General features: G+C 50.4%; 1 protein-coding gene across 1 annotated transcript in view; it reads right to left on the reverse strand.

Annotated features, from left to right (window-relative positions):
- The window catches only part of LOC142249061 (parapinopsin-like), a 30,103-nt gene extending 14,273 nt beyond the window's left edge, over positions 1-15,830 (reverse strand). Inside the window, exons 1-2 of the mRNA XM_075320646.1 lie at positions 15,491-15,830; positions 1,724-2,052 (exon numbers count right to left, since the gene is read on the reverse strand). Of these exons, the coding sequence (XP_075176761.1) occupies positions 1,724-2,052; positions 15,491-15,830 (669 nt within the window). The remainder of the gene's footprint in view (positions 1-1,723; positions 2,053-15,490) is intronic.
- Between the last annotated feature and the right edge of the window lie 467 nt (positions 15,831-16,297).

Raw genomic sequence — 16,297 nt, forward strand, 5'->3', positions numbered from 1 at the left:
TGGAATTGATGAATGGTTTGCATCTAGATGTGAACCCTTTGTATTTACTTTCATGGAGTCTTCTCTTTACTGTTGACTTAGAGACAGATACACCTACTTCACTGAGAGTGTTCTGGACTTCAGTTGATGTTGTGAACGGGTTCTTCTTCACCAAAGAAAGTATGCGGCGATCATCCACCACTGTTGTCATCCGTGGACGCCCAGGCCTTTTTGAGTTCCCAAGCTCACCAGTCAATTCCTTTTTTCTCAGAATGTACCCGACTGTTGATTTTGCTACTCCAAGCATGTCTGCTATCTCTCTGATGGATTTTTTCTTTTTTTTCAGCCTCAGGATGTTCTGCTTCACCTCAATTGAGAGTTCCTTAGACCGCATGTTGTCTGGTCACAGCAATAGCTTCCAAATGCAAAACCACACACCTGTAATCAACCCCAGACCTTTTAACTACTTCATTGATTACAGGTTAACGAGGGAGACGCCTTCAGAGTTAATTGCAGCCCTTAGAGTCCCTTGTCCAATTACTTTTGGTCCCTTGAAAAAGAGGAGGCTATGCATTACAGAGCTATGATTCCTAAACCCTTTCTCCGATTTGGATGTGAAAACTCTCATATTGCAGCTGGGAGTGTGCACTTTCAGCCCATATTATATATAGAATTGTATTTCTGAACATGTTTTTGTAAACAGCTAAAATAACAAAACTTGTGTCACTGTCCAAATATTTCTGGCCCTGACTGTACATATATATATATGCGCACTATATTGAAGAATTTGGTGCAAAAAAAGACCACAACAAAAAAGCTGCGAATGATTAATCAGGACCCAAAGTGTATTTGAAAATGGATGATGAAATTTGGCACATCTATAAATGTGGATGAGCATTCAGGTTACAGATCTTTTGATACTAAGGGGTACGTTGCACGCTGCGACATCGCAAGCCAATGTAGTGATGCCGAGCACAATAGTCCCCGCCCCCGTCGCAGGTACGATATCTTGTGATAGCTGCCGTAGCGAACATTATCGCTACGGCAGCTTCACACGCACTCACCTGCCCTGCGACGTCGCTCTGGCCGGCGACCCGCCTCCTTCCTAAGGGGGCGGGTCGTGCGGCGTCACAGCGACGTCACATGGCAGGCGCCCAATAGAAGCGGAGGGGCGGAGATGAGTGGGATGTAAACATCCCGCCCACCTCCTTCCTTCCGCATAGCCGGTGGACGCAGGTAAGGAGATGTTCCTCGCTCCTGCGGCTTCTCACACAGCGATGTGCGCTGTCGCAGGAGCGAGGAACAACATCGGACCGTCGCTGCAGCGAAATAATGAAAATGCCCGACACTACACCGATGATACGATTACGACGCTTTTGCGCTTGTTAATCGTATCAAAAACGATTTACACACTCCGATGTCAACAGCGACGCCGGATGTGTGTCACTTTCGATTTGACCCCACTGACATCGCACCTGCGATGTCGTAGTGTACAAAGTGCCCCTTAGTATCGTGCTGTTCAGTTATGCCAGGTCTGGCACACAGTTGGGGGCGACGCGCATATAACTCGCACGGTGCACGTGGATTAATCGCCTCAATATGATATTTTCTTCTACAGAACTGAGGATGTTATGGTGAGATTGAAACTTGGCCAAACACGACCCTATACTTTGCAGTATTCAGAAGGTAATAGATGAGATACGTTGCAGAGGGATTAATACTGGGGTGCGATGGGTGACATTACCTGCCGCAGAGTCCATATCAGGTATCCATAAGAGACCAGAATTATCAGGAATGGGATTGCAAAGCAAAAGCAGAAGAAGCTGACGATGTAGGACATGTTGACCGGGTCGGTGCTGTACCAGTTCGGGGCGCAGGACGTTTGCACTCCTTCCAGCTCGTAGCTGCCCCAGCCAAAGAGCGGTGGGGTATTCCATATGATGGACCACGTCCAGGCGACGGCTATGCCCACCAATGCCTGTCTGGGGGTGAACGTCAGGGTCCCCATCGGTTTACATACTACAAACACACGATCCACAGCTATGACTGCGATTGTGCAGAGGGCAGTGATTCCTGCAAAAACAAAAAACAGATAATGATTAGGAAATAGTCAGACAATATTCTTACAACACTTCACATGCAAATGTGTCGCCCAGGGCTATGGGGTACTCGGTCCCGGGCGGAGTATTGCTGGGGACATGTCACTGGGTGGCCGTTACCCGGTTCCGTGACCCTGGGGACACTTTTTAAAAGGGGTATATTTACAAGGGAGATTAGATGAAAGTTTAAATCGTGACGCCACTTGCGGGTTGCGGCTAATTAGTGGAGCCACCGCTGCACAGTTCTCGCTTCTGGGGCTGGTGTTGGTGGCAGCCTGGATGTTGGGCCCTCCGCAAGTATGGCCAGGCCCCAGAGGATAGGTGATGTTGATGAGCGCAGAAAGAAAGTAGACCACACAGGGGGTTGCAGTGTAACTGGTTCCTTTACTCACAGTGAGCTGGAAACTGCTCACCCGAGGAAGGCTGGTCTTGACCGCTGGTCCCCTTGGTCCCAGTGCCGGTGTAGTGACCTGGTGTGGCTTCTTTCCCCTGCACCTGTCTCTGGTTGGTGGGTCCCCGTGGCTTGGAGTGTCTGGGGGTCCCCTCCTGGTAGTCTCTCAATTGTAGTCTGTATGACGGTAGCGTGAACCCTGTGGGGTCGGTTTCTCTGGTCCGGTTCCCCGGTTCTCCAGTTTCTACGGTGTCCCGAACTTCAAGGTCAGTGAGGTCCTTGATGGTCCCCTCACTGTGAAGATTTTATCAGGTCTGCCTGGAGCATTTGGCTGACCTAGGATTCTGTACCCCGTTTGTGCAATGGTTCCGGAATACTCCACCGTACTTCACCGGCAACCACACGCCTGGGCCCGCAGGTCACTGTCACCCTCCTGTCAGTGCTTCCTCACGTCATCGTCTAGTGGACTGGATCGGCTCCACGCCTGGGTGGCCATTCATTGGGTCCAACCCTAGTCTGTCACCAGTCTTGGGGAATTTGGGGAAAAACAGGGATTAACTGGAATGTTTGGTTGTTACCGGCACTGGTCTTCTGGGTCCCTGGGGGTGGGCCCTGCTTCCTGGAGGGGATGCAGTACCTTGTAGCTCCCTGATGGCTTCAAGGGCGCTACACAAATATGGCTAAAGCTGATAAGGCGGCATGAGATGCACGGATTGGCCGTAGGTCTCCTGACCCAAACTCGGCCGCCTGATATATGCCGATAATGCTGACAAATTCAGGAGACTTGCAGCTGGTCATAAGGGTACATACGGGTCCAAGTACGGACCATGAAAAACGAATGTGTGAATACAAAGAGCATAAGGTGTAACGCACATGGCCAGTGAAGTGGCAGCGAGCGGAATTAGTGGACCACAGGAGGGACCCGGGCTTACCCTTTAGTAGGAGGGGCTTAACTAAGCACGCACCACAAGGGGGATGCCAGGTAAAACTGCCAGGATGGTGACTGGGACTGTGGCAGCTGACCTCCAGGACAGGTGATGGACACAGGTATAGGTGGACTGACTGAGACAGGCTGGGCTGGACAAGAATGGTGGGCACAGCAGGGATAGACAGGTATGGGAAGGCAGGTACTGGAAACGGACATAGGGATAAAAAGACAGGAGCTCAGGACCTGACAACAAGCTAGGTAGCAGACTGGAGACTGACTAACTAACTAGATGCATTGTGCAGGCGCCTCTCCTAATGGGAAGATAGCTTAAATACACTGTGCTTCTCAGCCATTGGTTGAGAGGCATTTCTTGGAAATAGCACGTTGGCCCTTTAAAAGGAGGGCTGGTGTGCACGCGTGCATCTTAGGTGCACACGTACATCTTAGGTGCACTCCTGGGAATCCTGTGTGGCATGCACAGGGCCGGGGAGGGGAAGGAGGCAGCACACGTGGATGGCCATGGAAGTGTGGGGGAGAATGCAATCTGGTCAGAGCAGTGAGTAAGTTGGTGTTTTTGCAGAGACACTGGCGCTACATAAGGTATATCGCCGACTTTGCCTCTTTCTTCAAGCAGCAGATTGACAACATCAGAGCAAGCTTTGTCCCACAATCACCACAGTCCCTCATCATAGCTACTCAGCCCTCTTCCTCCAAATCCAGCTTCTCCACCATGACAGAAAACAATCTTCCCACTCTACTCTCACGATCACATCTAACCACCTGTGCACTGGACCCGCTCCCATCCCACCTCATCCCCCACATCACCGCAGTCCTCATTCCAGCCTGAACCCATCTCTTCAACCTATCACTAACAACTGGTGTATTCCCTTCATGCTTTAAACATGCCTCTATTACACCCATCCTCAAAAAGCCCTCCCTTGACCCATCCTCTGTGTCAAACTATAGCCCCATATCCCTTCTCCCCTATGCCTCAAAACTACTAGAACAGCATGTCCATCTTGAATTGTCCTCATACCTCTCCTCCTGCTCCCTTTGACCAGCTACAATCTGGCTTCCGACCACATCATTCTACTGAAACTGCCCTAACCAAAGTCACTAATGACCTACTAACCACCAAAGCCAAGCGACACTACTCTGTCCTCCTCCTCCTGGACCTGTCCTCTGCCCTCTATACTACTCTGTCCTCCTCCTCCTGGACCTGTCCTCTGCCTTCGACACAGTAGACCATTCCCTCCTACTACAGATTCTCTCATCTCTGGGCATCAGAGACTTGGCCCTATCTTGGATATCTTCATACCTAACTGAGCGACCTTCCAGCGTCTCCCATTCTCACACCACTTCCTCATCTCGCCCCCTATCTGTCGGTGTCCCCCAAGGCTCAGTTCTTGGACCCCTGCTGTTCTCCATCTGCACCTTCGGCCTGGGACAGCTCATAGAGTCCACGGCTTCCAGTATCATCTCTATGCCGATGACACACAGATCTACCTCTCTGGACCTGACATTACCTCTCTACTAACCAAAATACCACAATGCCTGTCTGCTATTTCATCCTTCTTCTCTGCGCGATTCCTAAAACTTAACATGAACAAAACAGAGTTCATTGTCTTTCCTCCTCCTCACTAATCTCCTCCAAGAAGCCTTTCCATCAAACTCGATGGCTGCTCGCTCTCCCCAGTCTCACAAACTCGTTGCCTTGGAGTTACCCTCGACTCTGCTCTATCCTTCAAGCCACACATCCAAGCCCTCTTCACCTCATGCCGACTACACCTCAAAAACATCTCCCGGAGCCGTGCTTTCCTTAACCAAGAATCAGCAAAAACATTAGTGCATGCCCTCATCATCTCCCGCCTCGACTACTGCAACCTCCTGCTCTCTGGCATCCCTTCCAACACTCTTGCACCCCTCCAATCTATCCTAAACTCTGCAGCCCGCTTAATCCACCTCTCCCCCCGCTATTCCCCAGCCTCGCTACTCTGCCAATCCCTTCACTGGCTTCCCATCACCCAACGACTCCAGTTCAAAACGCTAACCATGACTTACAAAGCCATGCACAACCTGTCTCCTCCCTACATCTGTAAACCTAGTCTCCCGGCACCTACCTGCACGCAAACTCAGATCCTCACAAGATCGCTTTCTCTGCTCCTCTCTTATCTCTTCTTCCCACAATCGCGTACAAGATTTCGCCCGTACATCCCCCATACTCTGGAACGCTCTACCTCAGCACATCAGACTCTCCCCTACCGTGGAAAGCCTCAAGAGGAACCTCAAGACCCACCTCTTCCAACAAGCCTACAACCTACAATAGCCCTCAGTCCAGTAGACCACTGCGCAACCAGCTCTGTCCTCACCTATTGTACCATCACCCATTCCCTGTAGACTGTGAGCCCTCGCGGGCAGGGTCCTCTCTCCTCCTGTAGAGTGTGAGCCCTCGCGGGCAGGGTCCTCTCTCCTCCTGTAGAGTGTGAGCCCTCGCGGGCAGGGTCCTTTCTCCTCCTGTAGACTGTGAGCCCTCGCGGGCAGGGTTCTCTCTCCTCCTGTAGACTGAGCCCTCGCGGGCAGGGTTCTCTCTCCTCCTGTAGACTGTGAGCCCTCGCGGGCAGGGTCCTCTCTCCTCCTGTAGACTGTGAGCCCTCGCGGGCAGAGTCCTCTCTCCTCCTGTAGACTGTGAGCCCTCGCGGGCAGGGTCCTCTCTCCTCCTGTAGACTGTGAGCCCTCGCGGGCAGGGTCCTCTCTCCTCCTGTAGACTGTAAGCCCTCGCGGGCAGGGTCCTCTCTCCTCCTATACCAGTCTGTTTGTACTGTTAATGATTGTTGCACGTATACCCTCTTTCACTTGTAAAGCGCCATGGAATAAATGGCGCTATAATAATAAATAATAATAATATATCGTGGAGTGAACAGATTGGATTCCATTAGCAGATTGAGGAGGTACTCTCATGTAGGACATTTATTGCATCTCAATAGGACATACCAAAAATGTTTCAAGGATTTGGGTCTCACTTTTGGGAATCCCATTAATCTTGAGAACAGAGCCAAAAGTATTGGTACAGGGAATTTAGAAATTGTGATGCATAGGCAGCTCCCTCCATTCACTTCTATGGGAGTTCCAAAAATTGACAAACACCTTTATGGTAATTCTGAAAACACTTGTTTGGCTATTTCTGGAAATCTCATAGACATTAATGGAGAGCGCCGAGCATGCGCCGCCAGATCCTGATTCCAGGCAGCATGGGACTCCTATAAAAGTTAATGGAAAGCACTGTGCATGTATGTCCAGCTTCTGATTCCAGGCAGCATGGTACTCCCATAGATGTTAATGGAGAGTACTGCGCCTGCGCGGCCAGCTCCTGATTTCAGGCAGCATGGGACTCCTATAAACGTTAATGGAGAGCACTGCGCATGCATTGCCAGGTTCTGATTCCAGGCAGCCTGGGACTCCTATAAACGTTAATGGAGAGCACTGCGCATGCATCGCCAGGTTCTGATTCCAGGCAGCATGGTACTCCCATATATGTTAATGGAGAGTACTGCGCCTGCGCGGCCAGCTCCTGATTGCAGGCAGCATGGGACTCCCATAGGTGTTAATGAATAGTGTTGCACATGCGTCGCCAGGTCTTAATTCCACACAGCATGGGACTCCCATAGACATTAATGGAGAGCGCTGCGCATGCGTCGCCAGCTCTTGATTCCAGGCAGCATGGGACTCCCGTAGACGTTAATGGAGAGTGCTGCGCATGCGCGGCCAGCTCCTTATTCCAGGCAGCATGGGACATATTGATCTTGTAAGCGCGGTTTCGAAGCTTCTAATAGTGGCAGCTTCAGTGCAGCGCTTACAAGCCAGACAGCAGCAGTGGTCGGTCTCCTAGGCAACGAGCTGTAAACAAAAGTGTTAATATCTCAAGAACAGCTGCAAATTTTAATAAGCGGTAAATTGCAAAAGTGCTGGATTTTACAATATCTATGTATGAAGATGAGACTGGGCGCTATGTGACTGTCATTGTGGATGATGTCCTTTAATGTCTGTGTAGATGGTATTTACGGTATATTAAGCGCATCGGCTGCCTGGATTTATCGCTCCGCATATCAGCCTTGATTTATGGAGGCGGCCATGAAGCTGGAGTAGCGGCCCTCTTGTAGCCATTTGCAGTTTTACACCTCCAGTTTATGTGTAATGGTCTCCGGAGCGTATTTATGGTGGAAGATCGGCCGGCGCTCCCGCATACTAACCCACCGCAGCCGCTGCTCAGCATTCCACCAGGACTTCCACAAGGAAAGGTAATGGCGGTATGAAATGAATTTACGGCTTGTAAAATGAAAGATATGTGTCACACTAAGCTGAGAAAAATCAAATTAACTTTCCTTCCCGGCCGTATAAAGAACAAATGTCTGGAAAGGTCTCGTCGTATTAGCTCCGCGCCGATGGCCGACATTACGCCGGATTCAATAACACTATCTGTGTTTACCATAAAGGAACCGCGGACGCAGCGTCTAATGGGAATTAATAGGGCGATTAAATGAGAGAAATGCAGAATATTCCAAGACACAGAGGGAAAAGTCCAAATATTTGTAAGACGCCTTCAAGGAAGAAGAAATACAGATCAAGTGACCAGACTGGTCGAGAGTTACAGTACTTCCAATGTCTTATGTTACCTTCCATGGGAGGGAAGGGTGGCCCCGTCACCCACCTTCACCGGTATGTTTAGCATTACCTGTGAAGCCCGAATTCCACCCTCCAGGGTCATTAATATATCAAGATGAATTAATACCTCAGGATCCACAAATTAAACTAATATCTAGGACTGGCGTTAGATTGGCTGGTATATTTTATTAAAGAAAACTGTCAGCAGGTTTTTACTATGGAATCTGTGAGCAACATGATGTAGGGGCAGACACCCTGATTCCAGTGATGTGTCACTTACTTTGCTGCGTGCTGCAGTTTTGCTACCATGACAGTTTTCTTTGCTGCAGATCTATCAGTGCTCAGAATGCTGAGTTCTGTATAACCCTGCCCCCACCACTGATTGGCAGCTTTCTGTGTATAGTCGTGCCCCCACCAATGATTGGCAGCTTTCTGTGTATAACCCCACCCACACCCCTGATTGGCAGCTTTCTGTGTATAACCCCACCCCAACCACTGATTGACAGCTTTCTGTGTATAACCCCGTCCACACCAACGATTGGCAGTTTTCTGTGTATAACCCCACCCACACCCCTGATTGTCAGCTTTCGGTGTATAACCCCACCCCAACCACTGATTGACAGCTTTCTGTGTATAACCTCGTCCACACCAATGATTGGCAGTTTTCTGTGTATAACCTCACCCACACTACTGATTGACAGCTTTCTGTGTATAACCCCACCCCAACCACTGATTGACAGTTTCCTGTGTATAATCCCACCCACACCCCTGATCGTCAGCTTTCTGTATAACCCTGACCACACCACTGATTGGCATCTTTCTGTGTATAACCCCACTCACACCACTGATTTTCAGCTTTCTGTGTATAACCCTGCCCCCACCACTGATTGGCAGCTTTCTGTGTATAACCCCACCCACACCACTGATGGACAGCTTGCTGTGTATAACCCCGCCCACACCACTGATGGGCATCTTTCTGTGTATAACCCCGCCCACACCACTGATGGACAGCTTTCTGTGTATAACCCCGCCCACACCACTGATTGGCATCTTTCTGTGTATAACCCCACCCACACCACTGATTGGCAGCTTTCTGTGCATAGCCCCACCCACACCACTGATTGACAGCTTTCTGTGTATAGCCCCACCCACAGCCCGATACTCGTGATACCAGCAATATGCAGACAAGTAGAAAAAGCCTTTAAAAGTCAAACTGTGCAAAATTTTTAATGAAGCCCAATTGAACATATACTTATTAGCCCAAAATATTTGCATTTTAGATTAAAGAATTGTTCTGAAAAGTGTTTACCGTCTTTTATTTTCGTATGAACTTCTACCTTCGATAGTGAATAACACAATTCAAATTCCTACAGTAAATATTATTCGTGTATGAATCGTGTGCGATATTTGTCCTCCGCACTTGGATGACGCTTTGATACATTTCTGTATTTCTCTTATTCTCTTTATATTGAATGGCCGTCTGGAGCGGAGGGAATATTCCGGCTGCACTTTGCTGCTTTTGCAGATACTTTATATCTATCGCCCTTCATTCCTGAGTTCCACTCATTTTGCATCTATTTTGCAACTGTCTTAATTTATTGACACTTGTTCGGAATCTGTTACATTATTCCTGTTGTGATTCATCTGAGTTACTTTAGGGAACATTATTTGCATCTCCAGGTGTTCCCCTTGTAATCAGGCTGATTTCTGCTTTTTTTTGGTGACATCTTGCTGTATACTTATTGATTTGATTATTGATATGAGCTGATTGTACATAGTAAAGCGTGGGATTTTACTGTAGTTTCCTTCCACTATTAGGTGTTTATTATTGACTAGAAGGTGGCCCGATTCTACGCATCGGGTATTCTAGAATTTACGTATTGTGTAGTTCATGTATGATTTTTGTTTTATATATATATATATATATATATATATATATATATATATATAGATGTTGTTGTGTGTAGTTACCAAGTGTTTGTGTAGGGGCTGTACATGTTGTGGGTGTTGTCTGGGTGTGACGGGGGGTGAGAGCGGTGTTGTATGTGTGTTGCGTGTGTTGCGTTGTTTGTGGAGCGCTGTGTGTCTGTAGCGTTGTGTGTGTGTTGCGCGGTTTGTGTGTGTGTGGTGTGTTTTGGGGGGAGGTATGTTTTGTGCAATGTGTGTGTTGTGCGGTATGTGCGTATATTTGTGTGTGCCGCGGTGTTTGTGTGTTGGGTGCTGTGTGTGCGCAGCGTTGTCTGTATGTGTGGGTGTCTGTGTAGGGCAGTTGTTTGTGGTTCCCAGTGTGTGTGTGTGTGTGGTGTGTGGTGTGTGGTGTGTTGTGCAGTGCGCGCGTGTGTGTGTGTGTGTGTTTTGGGGGGAGGTGCGCACTCCCAAACGTGCTCCATCCCCCATGCAGCGCACTCCCCATCGTGCTTATCCCCCATGCAGCGCACTCCTCATCGTGCTCCATCCCCTATGCTGCGCACCCCCCATCGTGCTCCATCTCCCATGCTGCGCACTCCCAAACGTGCTCCACCCGCCATGCTGCGCACTCCCAAACGTGCTCCATCCCCCATGCTGTGAACTCCCCATCGTGCTCCATCCCCGATGCTGCGCACCCCGCCATCATGCTCCATCCCCGATGCTGCGCACCCCCCCATCGTGCTCCATCCCCCATGCTGCACCAGCATCAGCCTCTCTGCCCCCAGCATCAGCTTCTCTGCCCCCAGCATCAGCCTCTCTCCTCCCAGCATCAGCCTCTCTCCTCCCAGCATCAGCCTCTCTCATCCTAGCATCAGCCTCTCTCATCCTAGCATCAGCCTCTCTCCTCTCAGCATCAGCCTCTCCTCTCTGTCCCCAGCATCAGCCTCTCTCCTCCCAGCCTTCCCCAGCATCAGCCTCTCTCCTCCCAGCCTCCGTCCTCCCACCGTCCCCCAGCATCAGCCTCCCTCTCCCAGCCTCCCCCAGCACCAGCCTCCCCCAGCATCAGCCTCTCTTCTCTCAGCCTACCTCTCCCAGCCTCCCTCCTCCCAGCCTCCCTCAGCATCAGCCTCCCTCTCCCAGCCTCCCAAAGCATCAGCCTCCACCAGCATCAGACTCTCTCCTTCCAGCCTCCCCCAGCATCAGCCTCCGCCAGCATCAGCCTCCCTCTCCCAGCCTTCCCCAGGATCAGCCTCTCTCCTCCCAGCCTCCGTCCTCCCAGCCTTCCCCAGCATCAGCTTTCCCCTCCCAGCCTCCCTCAGCATCAGCCTTCCCCAGCATCAGCCTCTCTCCTCCCAGCCTCAGCCTCTCTCCTTCCAGCCTCCCCCAGCATCAGCCTCTCTCCTTCCAGCCTCCCTCAGCATCAGCCTCCCTTTCCCAGCCTTCCCCAGGATCAGCCTCTCTCCTCCCAGCCTCCTTCCTCCCAGCCTCCCCCTCCCAGCCTCCCTCAGCATCAGCCTTCCGCTCCCAGTCTCCCCCAGCATCAGCCTCCCCAAGCATCAGCCTCCACCAGCATCAGCCTCTCTCCTTCCAGCCTCCCCAGCATCAGCTTCTGTCCTTCCAGCCTCCCTCAGCATCAGCCTCCCGTTCCCAGCCTTCCCCATGATCAGCCTCTCTGCTCCCAGCCTCCTCCAGCACGCCGTGCTCCTCTGCCGACACTCACACACCCGATCGCATCCACTCACACACACCCGATCGCATCCACTCACACACACCCGATCGCATCCACTCTCACACACCCGACCGATCGCATCCACTCACACACACCCGATCGCATCCACTCACACACACACAACCGATCGCATACACTCACACACACAGACACTGACGATATCGCACATACGCGCTCACAGTCACAACATCCGGACATACCACATGCTTCTGGCCATGTGATCCTGCGGCAGGTCCTGGAAGCTCACAGCACAGTATCGAGGCCGAGAAGCAAGCGATATCGCCGGATGCCGTGAGTGTGTGAATGCGATGTGTGTGTGAGGTGTGTGTGAGGTGTGTGTGAGGTGTGTGTGAGGTGTTTGTGAGAGTGAGTGCGATCTGATGTGTGTGTGTATGCGTGTGTGTGTGCTGTTATGTTTGTGCGTGTGGAAGTCCTGCCGCTGCAGGACCTTGATTTACTGGTAACTATGCAAGCATGGTTACCAGCGCAACACGTCCCCTGCTCGCACGGGAGCCAACACCAGCATACGGCGGCGGCGTACGCTGATGTGGGCTCCCGTTGGTGAGGGGGGAAAGGGGGGGGAGTACAGTACTCACCTGGGATTCGTGGCTCCGTGACCGTGTCAGTTCGGGCAATGCGGGGGGGGGGGGAGCGAGAGCTAACGTCTATTGCGTGAGGGGGGCGGGGCGTGGCGTGGGCGAGTTGCCAATGCCTGCAGGGTGCCGGGGCGAGAGGCCAATCTGTGGGGGGGGGCAGAGCCTGGGCGAGCGGCTGGCCAATCCGTGTGGGGGGGCGGGGCCATGGCGAACCCAGCGGCCAATAAGCTTTGTGTCACCGTAAGGACATGTCACGGTGACACAATTTTGGAGCATGACAGACAGACAGAATAAGGCAATTATATATATAGATGAGCAATAGAATGGATCGGCCGCACGCTCGTCCACTGCCCCCGTCCAAACCCTTCATCGCTCTGATGTGGGTGCATTTGGTGGATTTGGGAGGTCAGACATGGGGGGATCAAGTGCAGAGTCTTCACTTTTGACTTCGCTCTCACAATGAGTATTTTTTTTTGTTTTTGATGTTGCAGCATTTCTGCATCAATTGGCTAAATCGAGTTTTTTCATTGTATTTTTGAGTGCACTTTTTTTACACGCATTTTTATCACGTCATGTTTTAAAATAAAACTGCTTTGTTTTGGAAAGTTTTTGTTACTTTGCTTTGATAAAACTTTATTGAGAAGATCAGGTGAGGATTATAGGCGTTTTTTTAATCTACGGATTCTTCTCATCTCATTTTTTTATTGGGACGCAAAAACGTGCGTCGTCAAAAACGTGCGGCGTCAAAAACGTGCGGCGTCATCATGGGAACTCTGTTGGAGGCAGAAGACGTCTGCGGAGCCTCTGCCCTCCCCATAGATGAAGCATGGTACATGTAGTCTGAGGGTGATGCTGCTGGGGCAGAACAAGTGGATATTGTTGGGATATTAGCAATGAAAAAATGTAGAAAATCCAGTAACTCTGTAAAAATTAGTTATGATTCATTCCAAATTCATTAAATAGATTCATCAGTATGTGGAGGCAGCTCATGTTGACTCATGGTGCATATTTGGATTTTTAGTGTTTAGTTGCAGTTTTATTGTCCAGTTGGTGCTCTAATTATGCTGCTGTTTTGGAAGATTCTGAGCTGCAGTGTAAGTTACAGTATTTTTAGTTTTTTAAGACGCACCCCAAATTTGAAAGAGGAAAATAGGAAAAAATTTTTACTGATAAAATGAGGGTTCGTCTTATAATCCAAATGCCTCTTATATTAGCTCACTGGGGGGGAGCGGCGGTGGTGGAGCGGCTCAGGAAGGTCACAGGAGGCAGGGTCAGTAATGCTGCGGGCTCGAAAGAGTGGGTGTCGCGGCTGAAAAGTAGTTCCAATATATTAGAAAAACCCGGCACACAATTGGAGAAAAGAATATCCAGTCAAAGTTGCTTTTAATATGCTGGTGTTTTATTATTCGTGAAAAAATTCATTACAGTCAATGTGTGGCAAAAAGGCAAGGCGAGGTCCAACGTTTCGGCTCATATGTGAGCCTTCACCAGGGACAAAGCCGTATAGTATTTAAGGAAGGGTCCTGCACACACAGTATATGTGAAAGATAATGTAAGATATGAGCACAGCACAAACCTAAAAAGAATCCGTGATTCGGAATGCAGTCAGGATAGGGAATTATACGGGCAGTATTATGGACATAATCTGTACCATGTAGGGGCTCGCATCAAAGGGATGCAATAAGGTTAATGCAAAAATATGAAAATGGGTCACGTCAGGAGAGGGAAGTCTGTGGACTGTACTTGGTGACCATATAATAGGGGAATCACCCCATGTGTGTTGCAAGGCTAATCAAGAATTGGTATACAGACCAAAAATACTTGGTGACCATGTAATAGGGGAATCACCCCATGTGTATAACAAGGCTAATTAAGAATCGGTATATAGACCCAAAGTAATCTGGAATGCCTATTGCAGCATATAGTCAGAATGAAAAGTGTCGGCGATGCTGTGGTGCAGGAGGAGGGAGTGTCGTGGCTCAGGAAGGTCGGCGATGCTGTTGGCATGGAGGAGGGGGTGTCGCAGCTCAACAGGGTCGGCGATACTGTGGGCTCATGGGGTGTCACGACGGTGGACGCCATTGATCTGCTGGCGGGCTTGAAGGAGGGGGTGTCACGGCTCAAGAGGGTCAGTATGTGGCAGTAGAGGGTTGGTGATACTGCAGGCTTGTGGGGTGTTGCGGCGGTGGGCGCCATTTATATGCTCGTGGCCTGTGGGCTCCATTTAATGGCCAGCCATAGACTTCATAGATTTCAAGACCATAGCTGCAGAGGTTGCGCGTGTGCAGATTGGCCTCCGCAGCTATTTTGTCAACCACTGGTAATTTAAAGCAGCCCGCAGATCAATGGCTCCCATCGCTGTGACACCCCTAGAGCCTGCAGTATCACCGACCCTCCACTGCCGCACTCTGACCCTCTTGAGCTGCAACACCCCATCCTCTGAGCCCGCCGGCAGATCAGTGGCGCCCGCTGCCCTGGTGTGACACCTCCCGAGTCCGCAGTATCACCGATCCTCCACTGCCGCACTCTGACCCTCTTGAGCTGCGACCCCTCCTCCTCCGAGCTGCCGGCAGATCAATGGCACCCGCTGCAATGACACTCTATGAGCTCGCAGTATCGCCGACCCTGCGCTGCCGCATTCTGACCCTCTTGAGCTGCGACACCCCCTCCTCTGAGCCCGCCGGCAGATCAATGGTGCCCGCTGCCATGACACTCTATGAGCCCGCAGTATCGCCGACCCTCCACTGCCGCACTCTGACCCTCTTGAGCTGCGACCCCTCCTCCTCCGAGCTGCCGGCAGATCAATAGCACCCGCTGCAATGACACTCTATGAGCTCGCAGTATCGCCGACCCTGCGCTGCCGCATTCTGACCCTCTTGAGCTGCGACACCCCCTCCTCTGAGCCCACCGGCAGATCAATGGCGCCCTCTGTAATGACATTCTATGAGCCCGCAGTATTGCCGACCCTCCGATACCACACACTGACCCCTCCTGAGCTGGTCCACTGCAGTGACACCCCCTCCAAGACCTCCGTATCGCCGACCCTGCGCTACCACTGCCGCTCCAGTAAGCCATATGTGGTTTATAAGGTGCACTCCCATTTTCCCCCAGTTTTGGAGGGAAAAAGTGCACCTTACAAAACTGAAAATACGGTATATACATATAAGTACCATATCATATATAAAAGGGGAAATAACTCACCAAAAAATGCCACAGCAAACCCTTCTATAACACAGCCAATTCTTCCGAGGTTGAAGTAGCCGACAGCGTTGGTTTCCACCGTCAGAAGACTTCCCAGGACCGTCACCCCCAGGTCGGCTATTGCCAGGTTGACTAAGGAGTAGTTGATGGGGTGCCGCAGATGCCGATACTTAATTGTCACTATGATGACTGTGACGTTGAGGATTATAGCCGCAGTACAGAATACGGCCATTATTATCGCTAAGATTGTGTACCCGATCCTGGGCATGAGGACCGTCTCAGCTCCGGGTGCCCCATCGCTGACATTCATCATCGGCTGTAGGACCTGGTCTTCAGCCATCTCCACCTTGAGAAGGAGCTGATTTGGTGGGATTCAGAGCCGGCTCCTTTCCTCGGCGTTTCTCCAGCTCTGGCTTATTCTCAGGCCTTTATTAGATGTAAAGTCTTCGGTGATATTATCCACAAATGATATGACAGATTATCAAACACTTCAATCCCCAGATCCGGATTATTTGACGTAATTCCACTTTCTCATTATATTTTTAATTACTGTAAAGCATTTTAAGATTTGTCCCTGTCTCATCGCTCCTCCAGGATTGATTATGTAAAGTATCATAAACACGGAATATTGGAAATGAATGAGTCAGTAACACGCTCGTCTATCAATATTCTGAATGTAATGAAGTTTCTAGGAATCATTTTTTCTCTTCTCCACTAAGTTTATTGTGGTAAACAGGACATAGAAGACTGAATCTGAGCCCTCGCCGGACGTCGGCCATTATTAGCATTTGCGAAAGAATAGCTCCA

This window comes from Anomaloglossus baeobatrachus, chromosome 8 (genome assembly GCF_048569485.1).
Source record: "Anomaloglossus baeobatrachus isolate aAnoBae1 chromosome 8, aAnoBae1.hap1, whole genome shotgun sequence".
Classification (NCBI taxonomy): domain Eukaryota; kingdom Metazoa; phylum Chordata; class Amphibia; order Anura; family Aromobatidae; genus Anomaloglossus; species Anomaloglossus baeobatrachus.